At 46.2% G+C, this 23,530-nt stretch overlaps 1 protein-coding gene across 2 annotated transcripts in view; it reads left to right on the top strand.

Moving 5' to 3' along the window:
* The first annotated feature begins 5,448 nt into the window (after positions 1 to 5,448).
* LOC138663149 (zinc finger protein 436-like) overlaps positions 5,449 to 23,530 on the top strand; it is a 67,170-nt gene continuing 49,088 nt past the window's right edge. The window contains exons 1-5 of one of the 2 annotated variants that reach the window (XM_069749294.1): positions 5,449 to 5,541; positions 14,257 to 14,406; positions 14,536 to 14,712; positions 14,795 to 14,918; positions 15,002 to 15,099. In XM_069749294.1, coding sequence (XP_069605395.1) covers positions 14,329 to 14,406; positions 14,536 to 14,712; positions 14,795 to 14,918; positions 15,002 to 15,099 — 477 coding nt within the window. In that variant the 5' untranslated portion in view covers positions 5,449 to 5,541; positions 14,257 to 14,328. Of the gene's footprint in view, positions 5,542 to 13,717; positions 14,142 to 14,256; positions 14,407 to 14,535; positions 14,713 to 14,794; positions 14,919 to 15,001; positions 15,100 to 23,530 lie in introns of those variants that run through there. The other variant, XM_069749293.1, reaches the window with a different exon arrangement.

The raw sequence follows: 23,530 nt of genomic DNA, 5'->3' as shown, positions 1-23,530 counted from the left end.
CGTCACCTTCCTTGGTATAAACAAATCCTCAGCGAGATATTTGTATTGTCCCCTTATATACTTATACATGGTTATTAGATCGCTGGAGACAGTGGGGCAGAATGCTGGAGACAGTGAGGCAGATTGGAGGACACACTGGGGGGGCAATGCTGGAGACACTGGGGCAGATTGGAGGACACTGGGGGCAATGCTGGAGACAGTGGGGCAGACTGGAGGACACACTGGGGGGCAATGCTGGAGACACTGGGGCAGATTGGAGGACACACTGGGGGCAATGCTGGAGACAGTGGGGCAATGCTGGAGACAGTGGGGCAGATTGCTGAAGGACACACTGGGGGGCAATGCTGGAGGACACACTGGGGGCAATGCTGGAGACAGTGGGGCAGATTGCTGGAGACAGTGGGGCAGATTGCTGGAGACAGTGGGGAAGATTGCTGGAGACAGTGGGGCAGATTGCTGGAGACAGTGGGGCAGATTGCTGGAGTCAGTGGGGCAGATTGCTGGAGACAGTGGGGCAGAATGCTGGAGACAGTGAGGCAGATTGGAGGACACACTGGGGGGGGCAATGCTGGAGACACTGGGGCAGATTGGAGGACACACTGGGGGCAATGCTGGAGACAGTGGGGCAGACTGGAGGACACACTGGGGGGTAATGCTGGAGACACTGGGGCAGATTGGAGGACACATTGGGGCAATGCTGGAGACAGTGGGGCAGATTGCTGGAGACAGTGGGGCAGATTGCTGGAGACAGTGGGGCAGATTGCTGGAGGACACACTAGGGGCAGATTGCTGGAGGACACACTGGGGGCAGATTGCTGGAGACACTGGAGCAGATTGCTGGAGACACTGGGGCAGATTGCTGGAGACACTGGGGCAGATGATTGCTGGACACACTGGGGCAATGCTGGATACACTGGGGCAGATGATTGCTGGACACTCTGGGGCAATGCTGGAGACACTGGGCCAGATTGCTGGACACACTGGTGGTAATATGCTGGACACACTGGGGCAAATTGCTGGACACACTGTCTGGGGGCAATATGCTAGACATACTGGGGCAGATTGCTGGACACACTGGGGGTAATATGCTGGACACACTGGGGGCAGGACTGGAGGCATGGGCAGAATGTAGACACGGGGCATGATTGGAGACATGGGGCAGGATTGGATCATGGGGCAGGATGGATACGATGGAGACAGATGGGGCAGGATGGGGAGATCATATGGTGTAGAATGGATACTCATGAGTGCAGGATGGGAGAACATATGGCTGGAGCCAGGAATGAGATAAACGGAGCCAGGGTGGGGAATATTATTACCATAGGGGCTAATTAAGGGATATTATTACTGCAGTGATGTATTTATTTTATTTTTTGAGTATACTGTTTTAAATGGGGGGGCGGTCCTGTTATTGTGCAGAGTGACACTATATCGCCTTTTTATCTTCATGTGGTGTAATGTAGAAGTTGTGAAAAATTAAGTAATGTCTTCTGCAAGTGGAGCTCGAGATAACTGTGTTATTTCCTGCAGAAACGAGTCCTGGCTGGAAGAAATGATGGCAGTCTGTGCTGGATGAAAGATGAAGGAGTTCACCTAGAGACATCACTGGTGAGTCAGTGTTACCTATACACTGACACTATACACTGTATACTATATACAAAGGTCCTGTGTACAATGTCACCAGTGATCACTGTATTACCTCTACACAGACACTGCATACTAAGTACAGATCTCCTGTGAATACTGGCACTTATGGTGATAGTATTGTGTTTTTTGTTTTTTTATTACTGATCAGTATTGTGGTACTCAGTCACTATGTGGTGGTAATATGTGGTCTGGAAATGGTGTTGTGGTATTTGTCCCTTGTATGTGCTATTTGGTCACCAAGTGGTAATTTGTGGTCTTGACATGGTGCGGTGGTATTTGTTCCTTGTATGTGATATTATTCGATCACTGTGGTTGTAATTTATGGTCTGGTCATGGTGCGGTGGTATTTGTTCCTTGTATGTGATATTATTGGTCAAGATATACCTAAATTGTATTGCAGATTTTAACAAATATTTAATAGGTTACAGTAGAGTAGGGCCCGGCCATTTTTCTGGAATAATCTGGTTCGGGTATATCATGACCCCCGTCTCATGACCCCCGTCTCATGACCCCCGTCACATGACCCCCGTCACATGACCGGGGGGGCCCACAGTGTGTGAACAGCCCGGGGCCCTGGCTACCCTTAATCCACCCCTGATGGTGACTGTCGGTTGCGGTTTATGATGACTGTCGGTTGTGCTCTGTTATGATGACTGTCAGTTGCGCTCTGTTATGGTGACTGTCGTTGGCGTTCTGTTATGATGACTGTCGGTGGCGCTCTGTTATGATGACTGTCGGTGGTGCTCTGTTATGATGACTGTTGGTTGCGCTCTGTTATGGTGACTGTCGGTTGCGCTCTGTTATGACTGTCGGTTGTGCTCTGTTATGATGACTGTCGGTTGCGCTCTGTTATGGTGACTGTCAGTGTCCTCTGTTATGATGACTGTCGGTGGCGTTCTGTTATGATGACTGTCGGTGGCGCTCTGTTATGATGACTGTTGGTTGCGCTCCGTTATGGTGACTGTCGGTTGCGCTGTTGTGGTAACTGTCGGTTGCGCTGTTATGGTGACTGTCGGTTGCGCTCTGTTATGATGACTGTCGGTTGCGCTCTGTTATGATGACTGTCGATTGCGCTCTGTTATGGTGACTGTCGGTTGCACTCTGTTATGATGATTGTCGGTTGCGCTCTGTTATGGTGACTGTCGGTGGCGTTCTGTTATGATGACTGTCGGTGGCGCTCTGTTATGATGACTGTCGGTGGCGTTCTGTTATGATGACTGTCGGTTGCGCTGTTGTGGTAACTGTCGGTTGCGCTGTTATGGTGACTGTCGATTGCGCTCTGTTATGGTGACTGTCGGTTGCGCTCTGTTATGATGATTGTCGGTTGCGCTCTGTTATGGTGACTGTCGGTGGCGTTCTGTTATGATGACTGTCGGTGGCGCTCTGTTATGATGACTGTCGGTGGCGTTCTGTTATGATGACTGTCGGTTGCGCTGTTGTGGTAACTGTCGGTTGCGCTGTTATGGTGACTGTCGGTTGCGCTCTGTTATGATGACTGTCTGTTGCGCTCTGTTATGATGACTGTCGGTTGCGCTGTTGTGGTAACTGTCGGTTGCGCTGTTATGGTGACTGTCGGTTGCGCTCTGTTATGATGATTGTCGGTTGCGCTCTGTTATGGTGACTGTCGGTGGCGTTCTGTTATGATGACTGTCGGTGGCGCTCTGTTATGATGACTGTCGGTGGCGTTCTGTTATGATGACTGTCGGTTGCGCTGTTGTGGTAATTGTCGGTTGCGCTGTTATGGTGACTGTCGGTTGCGCTCTGTTATGATGACTGTCGGTTGCGCTCTGTTATGATGACTGTCGGTTGCGCTCTGTTATGGTGACTGTCGGTTGCGCTCTGTTATGATGACTGTCGGTTGCGCTCTGTTATGGTGACTGTCGGTTGTGCTCTGTTATGATGACTGTCGGTTGCGCTCTGTTATGATGACTGTCGGTGGCGTTCTGTTATGATGACTGTCGGTGGCGCTTTGTTATGGTGACTGTCGGTTGCGGTTTATGATGACTGTCGGTTGCGCTCTGTTATGGTGACTGTCGGTGTCGCTCTGTTATGGTGACTCTCGGTGGCGCTCTGTTATGGTGACTGTCGGTGGCGCTCTGTTATGGTGACTGTCGGTGGCGCTTTATTATGATGACTGTCGGTTGCGCTCTGTTATGATGACTGTTGGTTCAGCTCTGTTATGGTGACTGTTGGTTGCGCTTTGTTATGGTGACTGTCGGTGGCGCTCTGTTATGATGACTGTGGGTTGCTCTCTTATTATGACTGTCGGTTGTGCTCTGTTATGGTGTCTGTTGGTTGCGCTCTGTTATGGTGACTGTCGGTGTCGCTCTGTTATGATGACTGTCGGTTGCGCTCTGTTATGGTGACTGTCGGTTGCTCTCTTATTATGACTGTTGGTTGTGCTCTGTTATGGTGACTGTCGGTTGCTCTCTTATTATGACTGTCGGTTGCGCTCTGTTATGGTGACTGTCGGTTGCTCTCTGTTATGGTTACTGTCGGTTGCTCTCTTATTCTGACTGTCGGTTGCGCTCTGTTATGGTGACTGTCGGTTGCGCTCTGTTATGATGACTGTCGGTTGCGCTCTGTTATGATGACTGTCGATTGCTCTCTGTTATGGTGACTGTCGGTTGCTCTCTGTTATGGTGACTGTCGGTTGCTCTCTGTCATGGTGACTTTCGGTTGCTCTCTGTCATGGTGACTGTCGGTGTCGCTCTGTCATGAGGACTGTTGGTTGCGCTCTGTCATGGTGACTGTCGGTGTCGCTCTGTTATGGTGACTGTCGGTTGCGCTCTGTCATGGTGACTGTCGGTGTCGCTCTGTTATGGTGACTGTCGGTGTCGCTCTGTCATGAGGACTGTCGGTTGCGCTCTGTCATGGTGACTGTTGGTGGCTCTCTGTTATGGTGACTGTCGGTGTGACTCTCTTATTATGACTGTCGGTTGCGCTCTCTTATGACTGTCGGTTGCGCTCTGTTATGGTGACTGTTGGTGGCTCTCTGTTATGGTGACTGTCGGTGTTGCTCTCTTATTATGACTGTCGGTGTTGCTCTCTTATTATGACTGTCGGTTGCGCTCTCTTATTATGACTGTCGGTTGCGCTCTCTTATTATGACTGTCGGTTGCGCTCTCTTATGACTGTCGGTTGCGCTCTGTTATGGTGACTGTTGGTGGCTCTCTGTTATGGTGACTGTCGGTGTTGCTCTCTTATTATGACTGTCGGCGTCGCTCTCTTATTATGACTGTCGGTTGCGCTCTGTTATGGTGACTGTCGGTGGTGCTGTTTATGATGTTGCGCTCTTTTACGGCTCTCCATGTGAAGCTCCGCCCACTTGTCCCAATGTCGCGACTGCGGACAGGATCGGTGAGAGACAGGAGACGTCACATTCTGGAGACACTGAACAAACAGCGCTGAGCGGAAATATTTATATTACAGAAAGTGACAATAAAAATGTAAGATTTATAAATCAGGAAAATAATGAATTTTACCCAAATCCATAAACTATAGAACCGTGTAATGAACCTTCCAGTCTGACCAGTGATGTCTGCGCCATTAACACCTGCAGCGATTCCAGTAAAACATGAGAAGGCGAGAACGGAGTCTGTGGGGAGCTCACCAGAGCCGCCCCGACTACCGCCCCAGTGCGCAGCTGCGTACAGCGGAGGGATCTGAGGTCCTCGCTCCAATCTACTTGCCTCAGCACTGCGCCCTCTACAGCGGAGCGACTGAAATTACACCTCCAGTCTAGTCACAGCCCTGCTATCCGGCCTGCAGAGCTCTGAGCTAGGACCCGCCCCTTCCGGTGACGTCATCTCCTCACCGGAACCTCCGCGCTAGAAGTTCCTGTATCAGTCCCGTGGATTCCTTGTGCCCCGGTGCGCGGCTCTACAGGTGGAGGTCTGTACAGAGTCCTCGTCATCCTCTATGTGGGTTATTATCCCTCCTCCTATATCGCCTCCATACTCCGCAGCGCTGTACACACATTATTATCACACTCGCTTTAGTCCTTATTCACACCTGGGATTCCCGTCTGTGTCTGTGCAGTGAGTGCGTTTTCCTCTTTGCAGCCATACAGTAATGTCCTCCCCTTTGTACCGGCCACTATGTGCACACTTTCTTGCAGAAAATTCCTGAGATAAACCTGAAATTTTCTGCAAGAAATCTGCATGCGTTTTTGGTGCTTTTTTGCGGATTTTCCTGGACATTTCCCAATGCATTAGGCTTTGTGCACATGTTAAAATAATAATAATAATGTTCAGGATTTCTCGCAGAAAATTCCTGAGAAAAAAAACGGACATTCATTTTCTGCAAGAAATCTGCATGCGGTTTTGCCACGTTTTTTCCCCGGACATTTGCTAATGCATTTTGTAGGTGGGAAATCCGCAAAATTAATGAACATGCTGCGGTTTTTACCGCGATGCGTTTTTTTTTTCGCGGAAAAAAACGCATCATGTGCACAAAACATGCGAAATTCATTCTAAATGATGGGATGCTTATTGTATGCGGGTTTTTTTGCGTTTTTTTTAGCATTTTTATCAGGAAAATCCGCAACGTGTGCACACAGCCTTATATAGTGGGAAATCCGCAAAATTAATGAACATGCTGCGTTTCTTACCGCGATGCATTTTTTTCGCGGAAAAAAAACGCATCATGTGCACAAAAATTGCGAAACTCATTCTAAATGATGGGATTCCAAATGTATGCTGCTTTTTTGCAGTTTTATAGCAAAAAAAAACCGCGAAAAATCAGCAACGTGTGCACACAGCATAATAATTCTCCCTTCTTCCTGCCTCTTGTGCTTCTGCTCATCAGGCCCCATCGTGCACTAATGCGCTGCGGGTCACCCGTCGGCCCCGGGAGCTTCACTGTAATAATTCTCCCTTCTTCCTGCCTCTTGTGCTTCTGCTCATCGGGCCCCATCATGCACTAATGCGCTGCGGGGCACCCGTCGGCCCCGGGAGCTTCACTGTAATAATTCTCCCTTCTTCCCGCCTCTTGTGCTTCTGCTCATCAGGCCCCATCGTGCACAAATGCGCTGCGGGTCACCCATCGGCCCCGGGAGCTTCACTGTAATAATTCTCCCTTCTTCCCGCCTCTTGTGCTTCTGCTCATCGGGCCCCATAGTGCACTAATGCGCTGCGGGGCACCCGTCAACCCCGGGAGCTTCACTGTAATAATGCTTCCTTCTTCCTGCCTCTTGTGCTTCTGCTCATCGGGCCCCATCATGCACTAATGCGCTGCGGGGCACCCATCGGCCCCGGGAGCTTCACTGTAATAATTCTCCCTTCTTCCCACCTCTTGTTCTTCTGCTCGTGCACTAATGCGCTGCGGGGCACACGTCGATCCCGGGAGCTTCACTGTAATAATTCTCCCTTCTTCCTGCCTCTTGTGCTTCTGGTCCTCGGGCCCCATCGTGCACTAATGCACTGTGGGTCACATGTCGGCTCCGGGAGCTTCACTGTAATAATTCTCCCTTCTTCCCACCTGTTGTTCTTCTGCTCGTGCACTAATGCGCTGCGGGGCACACGTCGATCCCGGGAGCTTCACTGTAATAATTCTCCCTTCTTCCTGCCTCTTGTGCTTCTGCTCCTCGGGCCCCATCGTGCACTAATGCACTGTGGGTCACATGTCGGCTCCGGGAGCTTCACTGTAATAATTCTCCCTTCTTCCCGCCTCTTGTGCTTCTGCTCATCGGGCCCCATCGTGCACTAATGCGCTGTGGGGCACACGTCGATCCCGGGAGTTTCACTGTAATAATGCTCCCTTTTTCCTGCCTCTTGTGCTTCTGCTCATCGGGCCCCATCGTGCACTAATGCGCTGTGGGACACATGTCTGCCCCGGGAGCTTCACTGTAATAATTCTCCCTTCTTCCCGCCTTTTGTGCTTCTGCTCATCGGACCCCATTGGGCACTAATGCGCTGTGGGGCACACGTGGGCCCCAGGAGCTTCACTGTAATGATTCTCCCTTCTTCCCGCCTCTTGTTCTTCTGCTCGTGCACTAATGCGCTGCGGGGCACACGTCGGCCCCGGGAGCTTTCTCAGAGCTCTGCATGGGCCGTCTTAGGCTGCCGTCACGCTAGCAGTATTTGGTCAGTATTTTACATCAGTATTTCTCAGCCAAACCCAGGAGTGGGTGATAAATACAGAAGTGGTGCATATGTTTCTATTATACTTTTCCTCTAATTGTTCCACTCCTGGTTTTGGCTTACAAATACTGATGTAAAATACTGACCACATACTGCTAGTGTGACGGCAGCCTTAGGCTGGTTTCACATTTGCGTTGGGCAGGGCTGTGTACTTCCTCTGTTAAGCCCTGCCCACTGCTGCTCCTTGTCCCTTCAGCTCCACCTACGTCGGCATACGTCCTGCATACCTATCTTTAACATTAGGTACGCACGCCATGTGGATGTATACGGATGCGTCCGTATGGGTCATTTTGGTGCGCCCACCGACTGCAACAAAATGCCACATGTCGCGTTCAATGCAGTTCGGCACAGCGACAAAACGACGCATCTGCATCCGCATGGCCTGCGTACCCAATGTTAAAGATGGGTACGCAGTACGCATGCAGAAGTATGCGGAAGTAGGCAGGGCTTAACGGAGGATGTACGCAGCCCTCTGCAAAGCCCTCAAATGCTAATGTGAACTTAACCTTACCTTGACAGCTGTGCAGCGCCTACTCCCTCCGCCCTCCCTGGACTTCTGGTCAGGTACACGCTGTACATGATGGAGGGGGTGCTGTACATGATGGTTGGGGTTCTTTACATGATGGAGCTTGTGCTGCACTTGATGAAGTGGAGCTGCAAATGATGGAGGGGTGCTGCTCTTTAAATGGAGCTGCAAATGATAAAGGGGTGCTATAAATTATGGAGGGGTGCTGCAAATGATGGAGTGGGGCTGCAGATGATAAAGGGGGGCTGGTGGAAACTATCATTTGTAGCACCGCTCCATCATTTGCAGCACCCCCTCCATCATTTGCAGCATCCCCTCCATCATGTGCTGCACCCCTCCATCATTTGCAGCTCCCCTCCATCATTTGCAGCACCCCTTTATCACGTGCAGCCCCCTCCATCATTTGCAGCCCTCCTCCATCATTTGCAGCCCCCCCTCCATCATTTGCAGCCCCCGTCCATCATTTGCAGCACCCCCCTCCGCCATGTGCAGCACCCCCTCCATCATTTGCGCCCCCCCGAAAATTTTGACAGTATGGGACCCCGAAATTCATACTGGCAGCCCTGCCTATGTGCCCCCATATATTAGTAATGTCACCTATGTACTCCATATATTAATAACAAAAGATTGACCGTCACATCCATACATAAATTACCGTATATACTCGAGTATAAGCCAAAAATTTCAGCCCATTTTTTTAGGCTGAAATTGCCCCTCTTGACTTACAGTTAGGGCCAGAAATATTTGGACAGTGACACAATTTTCGCGAGTTGGGCTCTGCATGCCACCACATTGGATTGGAAATGAAACCTCTACAACAGAATTCAAGTGCAGATTGTAACGTTTAATTTGAAGGGTTGAACAAAAATATCTGATAGAAAATGTAGGAATTGTACACATTTCTTTACAAACACTCCACATTTTAGGAGGTCAAAAGTAATTGGACAAATAAACATAACCCAAACAAAATATTTTTATTTTCAATATTTTGTTGCAAATCCTTTGGAGGCAATCACTGCCTTAAGTCTGGAACCCATGGACATCACCAAACGCTGGGTTTCCTCCTTCTTAATGCTTTGCCAGGCCTTTACAGCCGCAGCCTTCAGGTCTTGCTTGTTTGTGGGTCTTTCCGTCTTAAGTCTGGATTTGAGCAAGTGAAATGCATGCTCAATTGGGTTTAGATCTGGAGATTGACTTAGCCATTGCAGAATGTTCCACTTTTTGGCACTCATGAACTCCTGGGTAGCTTTGGCTGTATGCTTGGGGTCATTGTCCATCTGTACTATGAAGCGCCGTCCAATCAACTTTGCAGCATTTGGCTGAATCTGGGCTGAAAGTATATCCCGGTACACTTCAGAATTCATCCGGCTACTCTTGTCTGCTCTTATGTCATCAATAAACACATGTGACCCAGTGCCATTGAAAGCCATGCATGCCCATGCCATCACGTTGCCTCCACCATGTTTTACAGAGGATGTGGTGTGCCTTGGATCATGTGCCGTTCCCTTTCTTCTCCAAACTTTTTTCTTCCCATCATTCTGGTACAGGTTGATCTTTGTCTCATCTGTCCATAGAATACTTTTCCAGAACTGAGCTGGCTTCTTGAGGTGTTTTTCTGCAAATTTAACTCTGGCCTGTCTATTTTTGGTATTGATGAATGGTTTGCATCTAGATGTGAACCCTTTGTATTTACTGTCATGGAGTCTTCTCTTTACTGTTGACTTAGAGACAGATACACCTACTTCACTGAGAGTGTTCTGGACTTCAGTTGATGTTGTGAACGGGTTCTTCTTCACCAAATTAAGTATGCGGCGATCATCCACCACTGTTGTCATCCGTGGACGCCCAGGCCTTTTTGAGTTCCCAAGCTCACCAGTCAATTCCTTTTTTCTCAGAATGTACCCAACTGTTGATTTTGCTACTCCAAGCATGTCTGCTATCTCTCTGATGGATTTTTTTCTTTTTTTTCAGCCTCAGGATGTTCTGCTTCACCTCAATTGAGAGTTCCTTTGACCGCATGTTGTCTGCTCACAGCAACAGCTTCCAAATGCAAAACCACACACCTGGAATCCACCCCTGACCTTTTAACTACTTCATTGATTACAGGTTAACGAGGGAGACGCCTTCAGAGTTAATTGCAGCCCTTAGAGTCCATTGTCCAATTACTTTTGGTCCCTTGAAAAAGAGGACGCTATGCATTACAGAGCTATGATTCCTAAACCCTTTCTCCGATTTGGATGTGGAAACTATCATATTGCAGCTGGGAGTGTGCACTTTCAGCCCATATTATATATATAATTGTATTTCTGAACATGTTTTTGTAAACAGCTAAAATAACAAAACTTGTGTCACTGTCCAAATATTTCTGGCCCTAACTGTATACTCGAATCATACCCAGGGGTTGGCAGGGGAGCGGCAGCTGTGTAATAATACTCACCTGCTCCTGGCGTGGTGTCCCTGGTTCCCCGGCGCCGGCAGCTTCTTTCTGTAGTGAGCGGTCACATGGTACCGCTCATTACAGCAATGAATATGGACCCCACTCCCATAGGGGTGGAGCCGCATATTCATTACTGTAATGAGCGGTACCATGTAACCGCTCAATACAGGAAGAAGCTGCTGATGACGGGGAACAGATGTGAAGGGACCGCGCAGGGAGCAGGTGAGTATAACGCAGTGTGCGATATTCACTTGTTCCCCGTTTCACCGTCGGCGCCGCTGCGTCCTCCCTGTCCTCTGCAGTGACGCTCAGGTCAGAGGGCGCGGTGACGCGATTAGTGCGCACAGCCCTCTGCCTGAATAGTCAGTGCAGAGGATGGGGAAGACACAGCGGCGGTCGGCGCTGGAACGGGGAGCAGGTGAATATAGCAAGTGCCGGGGGCCTGAGCGACGAGAGGTGAGTATGTAATTTTTTATTTTTTTTAATCGCAGCAACAGCATATGGGGCAAATATCTGTATGGCGCATCTTATGGGGCCATGTGCAGCATTATATGGGACAAATATCTGTATGGGGCCATGTGCAGCATTATATGGGGCAAATATCTGTATGGAGCATCTTATGGGGCCAAGTGCAGCATTATATGGGGCAAATATCTGTATGGGGTCATTTGCAACATTATATGGGGCAAATATCTGTATGGGGCCATGTGCAGCATTATATGGGGCAAATATCTCTATGGAGCATCTTATGGGGTCATGTGCAGCATTATATGGGGCAAATATCTGTATGGGGCCATGTGCAGCATTGTATGGGGCAAATGTGTCTATGGAGCATCTTATGGGGCCATAATCAGCATTTGTGCAGCATTATATGCGGCATATTTTAATATGGAGCATCTTTTGGAGCCCATCATAAACTGGAGCATTATATGGGGCATATTTTGTATCGAGCATCTTATAGGGCCCATCATGAACTGTGTTGAGCATTATATGGGGCTCCTGATTCAATATGGATACTCAAAAACACTTAACCTACTGATGTCTCAATTAATTTTACTTTTATTGGTATCTATTTTTATTTTTGAAATTTACCAATAGCTGCTGCATTTTCCACCCTAGGCTTATACTCGAGTCATTAAGTTTTCCCAGCAGCAATTACAGCATTACAAACCTTTGGCATTCTAGCAGTTAATTTGCTGAGGTAAACTGAAGATATTCCCCCCCCCCCATGCTTCCAGAAGCCCCTATCACAAGTTGGTTTCGTTTGATAGGCACTTTTTGAGTACCATACGGATGAAATTGACTCCAATCAACCGCTGTCCACAGGGGGTGGCATGGCGTTGCAAAATGGAGTGATAGCCTTCCTTATTCAATATCCCTTTTACCTTGTACAAATCTCCTACTTTACCAGCACCAAAGCAACCCCAGACCATCACATTACCTCCACCATGCTTGACAGATGGCTTCAGGCACTCTGCCAGCATCCTTTCAGTTGTTCAGCATCTCACAAATGTTCTGTGTGATCCAAATACCACAAACTTGGACTCGTCTGTCCATAACACTTTTTTCCAATCTTCCTCTGTCCAATGTCTGCGTTCTTATGTCCATATTAATCTTTTCCTTTTATTAGCCAGTCTCAGATATGGCTTTTTCTTTGCCACTCTGCGCTGAAGGCCAGCTTCTTGGAGTCGCCTCTTCACTGTAGACCTTGACACTGGCGTTTTGCGTGTACTATTTAATGAAGCTGCCAGTTTAGGACCTGTGAGGCGTCAATTTCAAACTACAGACTCTAATATACTTGTGTTGTTGCTCAGTTGTGCAGCGGGGCCTTCCACTTCTCTTTCTGCTCTGGTTTGTGCTCTCCTCTGAAGGGAGAACACACAGTTTTAGGAAATCTTCAGTTTCTTGGCAATTTCTCACATGGAAAAGCCTTCATTTCTAAGAACAAGAATAGACTGTCGAGTTTCACATGAAAGTTCGTCTTTTCTGGCCATTTTGAGAGTTTAATGGAACCAACAAATGTAATGCTCCAGATTCTCAACTAGCTCAAAGGAAGGTCAGGTTTATAGTTTCTCTAATCGGCCAAACTGTTTTCAGCTGTGCTTTCATACTTGCACAAGGGTTTTCTAACCATCCATTAGCCTTCTTACACAGTTTGCAAACACAAAGTACCATAAGAACACTGGAGTGATGGTTGATGGAAATGGGCCTCTATACACCTATGAAGATATTGCATTACAAACCAGACGTTTGCAGCTAGAATAGTTATTTACCACAAAAACAATGTATAGAGTGTATTACTGAATCTTTTAATGTTAGCTTCATTGGAGAAAACTGTGCTTTTCTTTAAAAAATAAGGACATTTCTAAAGCTACGTTCACATTTGCGTTGTGCGGTGCTGCGTCGGCGACGCAACGCACAACACAAACCAAAACGCATGCAAAACGCATTGTTTTGGGACGCATGCGTCCTTTTTTGGCATGATTTTGGACGCAAAAAAATGCAACTTGCTGCGTCCTCTGCGCCCTGACGCGTGCGCCAAAAAATACGCATGCGTCACAAAATGCAACGCATGTCCATGCGCCCCCATGTTAAATATAGGGGCGTATGACGCATGCGTCGCCGCAGCTGCGCCTGACGCAGCCCGGCAGGACGCAAATGTGAACGTAGCCTAAGTGACCCTAAACTTTGGAACTGTAGTGTACATTCAAACAAAATGCAGCACTTTGTAAGGCTAAAACATGAAATATAAAAATTGCATTACTGCACTAGAGATATGAAAAATTGAGAATGCTTAGTATATAAATTGGCCAATTCATATAAGGCAATTCTTGTTACCAAGACCTAATAATGCCAATCCTCTTTGACTGAGGCAATTTTGGAGCCAATTTTCTTTAGAAACATTTTAAAATCTGTTTTTTTCTGGTATTTTTTCTTATAATATAGGAAAGCCTAAGGCCATAAATAAACCCCATAAAACACTGTACATGGAGACTTTGGGATCAGATCATTTCTGTCCGCTGTGTTTGTGGAAACAGACCTGAGATCTAACTTGATAGAAGATTACAGTGCCGAGAAGACGGGAAACCTTCATATAGACGGTCGGTGGTGATGGAGTCAGTGATGGACTCTGGCCAAATATGTTCCTAGAGCCGTAGTAGAAGATGAAGATGTCGTCCTCATCATGAAGTAGTTATTTCTCCTGTCACGTGTAATGAATATCTCCTGCAGTATTGCTAATGCCGATTCCAGTGTCGGTAAATGAGACGAGAATTAGCGTTATGGAAGATGAGTCTATGAGGAACGTATTCAGCTGCCGACTCAGAGGAGGAAACTGCTTGTTGTCTGTGGCCTAAATATATAGATTTTATTAGTAGATGTAAGGAAGGTAACTAAATACTGTAAAATAATAAATCTCCTCATATGTTTCCCTTATCTCCAGTAATTGTATTATTATACAGGATTTTTATGATGTTACATCGGCTCATCTTCTTCTCATTCAGGTCTCTACAATATTGGATCCTCTCAGTGATGATCTTCTATATAAGAGAATTTTCCTGATTTACCCATCAAGGATGGATATGGACAGGGACAAGATGGCGGAGAGAATATTACACCTCACCCTAGAGATCCTCTTCCGTATTACTGGAGAGGTGAGAGATTCTGATGACGTCACATTACATCATTCTTATCTATGGGAATAACAGATGGACAGAACTGGAGAGGTGAGGACTCTGGAAATGTCTGTAGTGAGATTTATTAATTTGTCTCTCCATAACCAGGATTACGCAGTAGTGAAGACGACCTCTAGTGAGCGCTGTCAGGACCCTGTGTCTGAGAGATGGGGAAGACCCCTGAACCCAATCATGGGGCCTCCACCTCACCTGATACATGAGAACATCAATGACCAGAAGATCCTAGAACTCACTTACAAGATGGTTGAGCTGCTGACTGGAGAGGTGACACTGCTGGGAATGCTGGGACATTATATAGTAATGCTATGAAGGGATCGGGGGATGACGGTATCATTGTATGTGTCAGGTTCCTATAAGGTGTCAGGATGTCGCCATCTATTTCTCCATGGAGGAGTGGGAGTATTTAGAAGGAAACAAAGATCTGTACAAGAACGTCATGATGGAGGTTCCCCAGCCCCCCACATCACCAGGTAATAGACAGGACTAAATACACACGGCCTATAATTATCTGTATGTAAATAATGAATTCAGTCCCTGTATGTGTTTCCTCCAGATCTATCCAGTAAGAGGACAACACCAGAGAGATGTCCTCATCCTCTTCTTCCACTGGACTGTAAACAAGAAGATCCCAATGTTCCTCAGGATTATCAGGTAGATGGAGAGGGGTCATGAGATCTCCCCTATGATGTGTAGACGGCTGTGAAGGTCTTGTGCTCAGTCTTGTTTTATCCATCAGTATTATATGTTTTATGCTTGTGTAATGAGGACGAGAATTAGAGAGAATTATATAGGTGATACTGTGGCTATTTACAGCAGTTTATATACATTATACAGGTCATACTGTGACTGTTGTATGTACATTATATAGGTGATACTGTGGCTGCACACAGCAGTCTATATACATTAGACAGTTGTTACTGTGACTGCTGTATGTACATTATATCGGTGATACTGTGGCTATATACTGCAGTCTATGTACATTATACAGGTCATACTGTGACTGCTGTATATACATTATATGGGTGATACTGAGGCTGTACACAGTCTATACATTATACAGTTGTTACTGTGACTGCTGTATATACATTATATAGGTGATACTGAGGCTGTACACAGTCTATATACATTATACAGTTGTTACTGTGACTGCCGTATGTACATTATATGGGTGATACTGCGGCTGTACACATACATTATACAGGTGATACTACGGCTATACACAGCAGTCTATATACATTATACAGGTGATACTGTGACTGCTGTATATACATTATATAGGTGATACTGTGACTGCTGTATATACATTATATAGGTGATACTGTGACTGCTGCATATACATGATATAGGTGATACTGCGGCTGTACACAGCAGTCTATATACATTATACAGGTGAGACTGTGACTGCTATATATGCATTATATACAGTTAAGTCCATATATATTTGGACAGAGACAACATTTTTGTAATTTTGGTTCTAGACATTACCACAATGAATTTTAAACAAAACAATTCAGATGCAGTTGAAGTTCAGACTTTCAGCTTCCATTTGAGGGTATCCACATTAAAATTGGACGAAGGAGTTCCAGCTCCTTAACATGTGCCACCCTGTTTTTAACCCCTTCATGACCCAGCCTATTTTGACCTTAATGACCTGGCCGTTTTTTGCAATTCTGACCAGTGTACCTTTATGAGGTAATAACTCAGGAACGCTTCAACGAATCCTAGCGGTTCTGAGATTGTTTTTTCGTGACATATTGGGCTTCATGTTAGCGGTAAATTTAGGTCGATAATTTTTGCGTTTATTTGTGTAAAAAATGGAAATTTAGCTAAAATTTTGAAAATGTTGCAATTTTCAAATTTCGAATTTTTATTCTGTTAAACGAGAGAGTTATGTGACACAAAATAGTTAATAAATAACATTTCCCACATGTCTACTTTACATCAGCACAATTTTGGAACCAAATTTTTTTTTTTGCTAGGAAGTTATAAGGGTTAAAATTTGACCAGCGATTTCTCATTTTTACAGCAAAATTTACAAAACCATTTTTTTAGGGACCACCTCACATTTGAAGTCAGTTTGAGCGGTCTATATGGCTGAAAATACCCAAAATTGACACCATTCTAAAAACTGCACCCCTCAAGGTGCTCAAAACCACATTCAAGAAGTTTATTAACCCTTCAGGTGCTTCACAGCAGCAGAAGCAACATGGAAGGAAAAAATGAACATCTAACTTTTTAGTCACAAAAATGATGTTTTAGCAACAATTTTTTTATTTTCCCAAGGGTAAAAAGAGAAACTGGACACCAAAAGTTATTGTACAATTTGTCCTGAGTACACCGATACCCCATATGTGGGGGGGGGGGGGGGGAACCACTGTTTGGGCGCACGACAGGGCTCGGAAGGGAAGGAGCGCCATTTGACTTTTTCAATGAAAAATTGGCTCCAATCTTTAGCAGACACCATTTCACATTTGGAGAGCCCCTGTGTGCCTAAACATTGGAGCTCCCCCACAAGTGACCCCATTTTGGAAACCAGACCCCCCAAGGAGCTTACCTAGATGCATAGTGAGCACGTTGAACCCCCAGGTGCTTCACAAATTGATCCGGAAAAATGAAAAAGTACTTTTTTTTTCACAAAAAATTTCTTTTAGCCTTAATTTTTTCATTTTCACATGGGTAACAGGATAAAATGGATCCTAAAATGTGTTAGGCAATTTCTCCTGAGTACACCGATACCTCATATGTGGTCACAAACCACTGCATACGGCAAGGCTTGGAATGGTAGGAGCGCCATTTGACTTTTGAATGAAAAATTAGCTCCAATCATTAGCGGACACCATGTCGCGTTTGGAGAGCCCCTGTTTGCCTAAACATTGGAGCTCCCCCACATGTGACCACATTTTGGAAACTAGACCTCCTAAGGAACTAATCTAGATGTGCGGTGACCACTTTAAACCCTCAAGTGCTTCACAGAAGTTTATAACGCAGAGCCGTGAAAATAAAAAATCATTTTTCTTTCCTCAAAAATTATTTTGTAGCCCACAATTTTTTATTTTCACAAGAGTAACAGGAGAAATTGGACCCGAAAAGTTGTTGTCCAGTTTGTCCTGAGTACGGTGATACCTCATATGTGGGGGGAACCACTGTTTGGGCGCACGTCCGGGCTCAGAAGGAAAGTAGTGACTTTTGAAATGCAGACTTTGATGGAATGGTCTGCAGGCATCACGTTGCGTTTGCAGAGCCCCTGATGTGCCTAAACAGTAGAAACCCCCCACAAATGACCCCACTTTGGAAACTAGACCCCCCCCCCCAAGGAACTTATCTAGATATGTGGTGAGCACTTTGAACCCCCAAGTGCTTCACAGAAGTTTACAACGCAGAGCCGTGAAAATAAAAAATCATGTTTCTTTCCTCAAAAATGATGTTTTAGCAAGCAATTTTTAATTTTCACAAGGGTAACAGGAGAAATTGGACCCCAATAGTTGTTGCCGAGTTTGTCCTGAGTACACAGATACCCCATATGTGGGGGTAAACCACTGTTTGGGCACACGTCAGGGCTCGGAAGGGAAGTAGTGACTTTTGAAATGCAGACTTTGATGGAATGGTCTGCGGGCGTCACGATGCGTTTGCAGAGCCCCTGATTGGCCTAAACGGTAGAAACCCCCCACAAGTGACCCCACTTTGGAAACTAGACCCCCCAAGGAACTTATCTAGATATGTAGTGAGCACTTTGAACCCCCAATTGCTTCACAGAAGTTTACAACGCAGAGCCGTGAAAATAAAACATCATTTTTCTTTCCTCAAAAATGATGTTTTAGCAAGCAATTTTTAATTTTCACAAGGGTAACAGGAGAAATTGGACCCCAATAGTTGTTGCCGAGTTTGTCCTGAGTACACAGATACCCCATATGTGGGGGTAAACCACTGTTTGGGCACACGTCAGGGCTCGGAAGGGAAGTAGTGACTTTTGAAATGCAGACTTTGATGGAATGGTCTGCGGGCGTCACGATGCGTTTGCAGAGCCCCTGATGGGCCTAAACAGTAGAAACCCCCCACAAGTGACCCCACTTTGGAAACTAGACCCCCCAAGGAACTTATCTAGATATGTAGTGAGCACTTTGAACCCCCAATTGCTTCACAGAAGTTTACAACGCAGAGCCGTGAAAATAAAACATCATTTTTCTTTCCTCAAAAATGATGTTTTAGCAAGCAATTTTTTATTTTCACAAGGGTAACAGGAGAAATTGGACACCAATAATTGTTGCCCAGTTTGTCCTGAGTATGCTGGTACCCCATATGTGGGGGTAAACCACTGTTTGAGCGCACGTCGGGGCTCGGAAGGGAGGGAGCATCATTTGACTTTTTGAATGCAAGATTGACTGGAATCAATGGTGGCGCCATGTTGCGTTTGGAGACCCCTGATGTGCCGTAACAGTGGAAACCCCTCAATTCTATCTCCAACACTAACCCCAACACACCCCTAATCCCAACTCTAGCCATAACCCTAATCACAACCCTAACCCCAACACACCCCCAACCATAACCCTAACCCCAACACACCCCTAACCCTAATCCCAACCCTAATCCTAACCCTAATCCCAACCCTAACCACAACACAACCATAACCCTAACCACAGCCTAATCTTAACCCTATTTTCAACCCTAGCCCTAATTCCAACCCTAACCCTAATTCCAACCCTAACCCTAAGGCTATGTGCCCACGTTGCGGATTCATGTGAGATTTTTCCGCACCATTTTTGAAAAATCCGCAGGTAAAAGGCACTGCGTTTTACCTGCGGATTTACCGTGGATTTCCAGTGTTTTTTGTGCGGATTTCACCTGTGGATTCCTATTGAGGAACAGGTGTAAAACGCTGCGGAATCCGCACAAAGAATTGACATGCTGCGGAAAATACAACGCAGCATTTCCGCGCGGTATTTTCCGCCCCATGGGCACAGCGGATTTGGTTTTCCATAGGTTTACATGGTACTGTAAACCTGATGGAAAACTGCTACGAATCCGCAGCGGCCAATCCACTGCGGATCCACAGCCAATCCGCTGTCGATCCGCAGCCAAATCCGCACCGTGTGCACATAGCCTAATTCTAACTTTAACCCTAGTTCTAACCCTAATTCTAGCCGTAACCCTAACCCTAAGGCCAGGTTCACACTGCGCTAGCAGCAGCCCGTTCAGCACATAAGCTAACGGGCTGCTGCTAGCACAAGTGCCGATGTTTGCATCGTGCTAGCGCAGATAGAGCATCTGCTGCTCTATCTGCGCTAGCAGTGACAGACCGGGAAACGCTGCAGCCCGCGTCTCCGGGTCCGTCACTCAATGACGGCACATCCCTAGCGCACGCCCATTGTGGGTGTGCGCTAGTGATGCGTCCGACATTGCTGTCAATGGCGGCCGTAACGGACTACGTTACACCGCGTTTATGCCGCGGTGTAACGTAGTCCGTCTAACGGACTGCTTAGACGCAGTGTGAACCAACCCTAACCCTAGTGGGGCAAAGAAAAAAAAAAATTCTTTATTTTATTATTGTCCCTATCCATGGGGGTAATAAAGGGGGGGGGTTATTTATTGTTTTTTTTATTTTGATCGCTGTGATAGAACCTATCACAGCGATCAAAATGTACCTGTAACGAATCTGCCGGCCGGCAGATTCGGTGGGCGCTTTGCGCATGCGCCCGCCGTTTTGGAAGATGTCGGCGCCCATCGAACACACGGACGGACACCGGGAGGGACCCAGGTCGGTAAGTATGGGGGGGGGGGGTGATCGAACAGCGGGGGGAGCGGACAGGAGGACGGAGGGGAGCGGGGGACACTATTTGACCGGACGGAGGACCAGAGGGGAGGCGATCGGTGGGGGGGGGTTGGGCAGATCGTGATCTCCAGCCATGGCTGATGCTATTGCAGCATCAGCCATGGCTGGATTGTAATATTTCACCAATTTTCATTGGTGAAATATTACTATCGCTCTGATTGAAAGTGAAACGTCACTTTCAACAGCCAGTAGACAAGGAAAATGGTGTGCACTCAGGTCAGGGACAAGGAGGTGCTGGTAAACTGACCGTGAGGTCAAGTCAATCATTCAAAAAGGATTACCGCACACTCAAGACTGGTAAGATGCAAAAGGTATATGCCAATTTTATTTTGTTTTCTTCAATAAAATTGGCATACACCTTTTGCATCTTACCAGTCTTGAGTGTGCGGTAATCCTTTTTGAATGACTTTCAACAGCCAATCAGAGCGATCGTAGCCATGGGGGGGCGAAGCCACCCCCCCGGGCTAAAGTACAACTTCTCCTGTCCCTGCAGGCCGGATGAAAATACAGTTAACCCTTTCACCCGGCCTGCAGGAGCCCAATCCGGCCATGACACATATGCTGCGTCACAGGTCGGAATGGCACAGGTTTTCATGACGCATACGGTGCGTCAAAGGTCGGGAAGGGGTTAAAGGGACCAAAAGTAATTGGACAAATTAAATAATTTTAAATAAAATGTTCATTTTTAGTACTTAGTTGAAAACCCTTTGTTGGCAATGACTGCCTGAAGTCTTGAACTCCTGGACATCACCAGACGCTGTGTTTCCTCCTTTTTGATGCTCTGCCAGGCCTTCACAGCGGTGGTTTTCAGTTGCTGTTTGTTTGTGGACCTTTCTGTCTGAAGTTTAGTCTTTAACAAGTGAAATGCTGCTCAATTGGGTTGAGATCAGGTGACTGACTTGGCCATTCCAGAATATTCCACTTCTTTGCTTTAATAAACCCCTGGGTTGCTTTGGCTTTATGTTTTGGGTCATTGGTCATCGTTTCATACTACAGATGGACAATCTATTTGGCTGTCTTTGGCTGGAACTGAGCACACAGTATGGCTCTGAAGACCTCAGAATTCATTCGGCTGCTTCTGTCCTGTGTCACATCAGCAATAAACACTAGTGACCCAGTGCCACTGGCAGCCATGCATGCCCAAGCCATCACACTGCCTCTGCTGTGTTTAACAGATGATGTGGTATGCTTTGGATCATGAGCTGTACCACGCCTTCACCATACTTTTCTCTTTCCATCATTCTGGTAGAGGTTGATCTTGGTTTCATCTGTCCAAAGAATGTTCTTCCAGAACTGTGCTGGCTTTTTTAGATTTTTTTTAGCAAAGTCCAGTCTAGCCTTTTTATTCTTTTTTTTTTTTTTACTCAAATGTTTTTTTATTAAATATAAGAGTACAATAAAACATTTCACATTAAGGTATACATTTCCATTTTTCCCACTCTTAACCCTCCCTTACCCATCCCGCCCCCTCCTTCCCTTTTAGACAGCTCACGATTTCCTCTTAACATATCCTGTAGTATTATACACGTTATCCATATACAATAACTTATTTGTACACGACTACACCATAAATATATAGGCGAACCCTCCTCAGGCCTAACTTCTCTTAGCCTCCCCTAGCCTAGATCCAGTCAGGGCATCCACAATTTATCAAACAGGCCCATCTTCCCTCTTTTCTGATATACACCCTTTTCCAGAGTAATGACCTGCTTCACATATTTAAGATGTTCTCCCCTCGAGGAAGGTTCCTCTTTGATCCAATTTTTGGCTATGACCTTTCAAGCCATGTATAAGTAGTCTAGCGATTGCTATTTTCAGCTTGTTATCCACAGTTATCTCTTCCACGTACCCCAGCACGCACACCAAAGGTTCTCAAATTACACATCTGTATGCCCCTTCTATCCGGCTTACAACCACCAACCAAAAAGCAGTCAATGTCGGACACAACCATAACATATGAAACATTCCAGCACTATCATTCCTACATCTAGGGCATTCCGAGTCAGATCCGGGGATCTATACACTCTGTGTACAATGTAAAGCTGGGAGAGCCTATACGGCTCATTCAGTGATAGTTTCGGTATCCATTCTAATACAGACTCCCACGTTTCATCCTCTAAACGACTCGGCTCTCTTTCCCATTTAGCCCTCGCACCAATCAGATATTCTAATAGGTGAGTGTGAAGCAGATCCTTATATAAAGACTAGATGGTGGCCCGATTCTAACGCATCATAGTAACATAGTAACATAGTTAGTAAGGCCGAAAAAAGACATTTGTCCATCCAGTTCAGCCTATATTCCATCATAATAAATCCCCAGATCTACGTCCTTCTACAGAACCTAATAATTGTATGATACAATATTGTTCTGCTCCAGGAAGACATCCAGGCCTCTCTTGAACCCCTCGACTGAGTTCGCCATCACCACCTCCTCAGGCAAGCAATTCCAGGTTCTCACTGCCCTAACAGTAAAGAATCCTCTTCTATGTTGGTGGAAAAACCTTCTCTCCTCCAGACGCAAAGAATGCCCCCTTGTGCCCGTCACCTTCCTTGGTATAAACAGATCCTCAGCGAGATATTTGTATTGTCCCCTTATATACTTATACATGGTTATTAGATCGCCCCTCAGTCGTCTTTTTTCTAGACTAAATAATCCTAATTTCGCTAATCTATCTGGGTATGGTAGTTCTCCCATCCCCTTTATTAATTTTGTTGCCCTCCTTTGTACTCTCTCTAGTTCCATTATATCCTTCCTGAGCACCGGTGCCCAAAACTGGACACAGTACTCCATGTGCGGTCTAACTAGGGATTTGTACAGAGGCAGTATAATGCTCTTATCATGTGTATCCAGACCTCTTTTAATGCACCCCATGATCCTGTTTGCCTTGGCAGCTGCTGCCTGGCACTGGCTGCTCCAGGTAAGTTTATCATTAACTAGGATCCCCAAGTCCTTCTCCCTGTCAGATTTACCCAGTGGTTTCCCATTCAGTGTGTAATGGTGATATTGATTCCTTCTTCCCATGTGTATAACCTTACATTTATCATTGTTAAACCTCATCTGCCACCTTTCAGCCCAAGTTTCCAACTTATCCAGATCCATCTGTAGCAGAATACTATCTTCTCTTGTATTAACTGCTTTACATAGTTTTGTATCATCTGCAAATATCGATATTTTACTGTGCAAACCTTCTACCAGATCATTAATGAATATGTTGAAGAGAACAGGTCCCAATACTGACCCCTGCGGTACCCCAC

Source organism: Ranitomeya imitator, chromosome 2 (assembly GCF_032444005.1).
Source record: "Ranitomeya imitator isolate aRanImi1 chromosome 2, aRanImi1.pri, whole genome shotgun sequence".
Lineage (NCBI taxonomy): Eukaryota > Metazoa > Chordata > Amphibia > Anura > Dendrobatidae > Ranitomeya > Ranitomeya imitator.
This window is presented reverse-complemented; position numbering and strand designations above follow the sequence as displayed.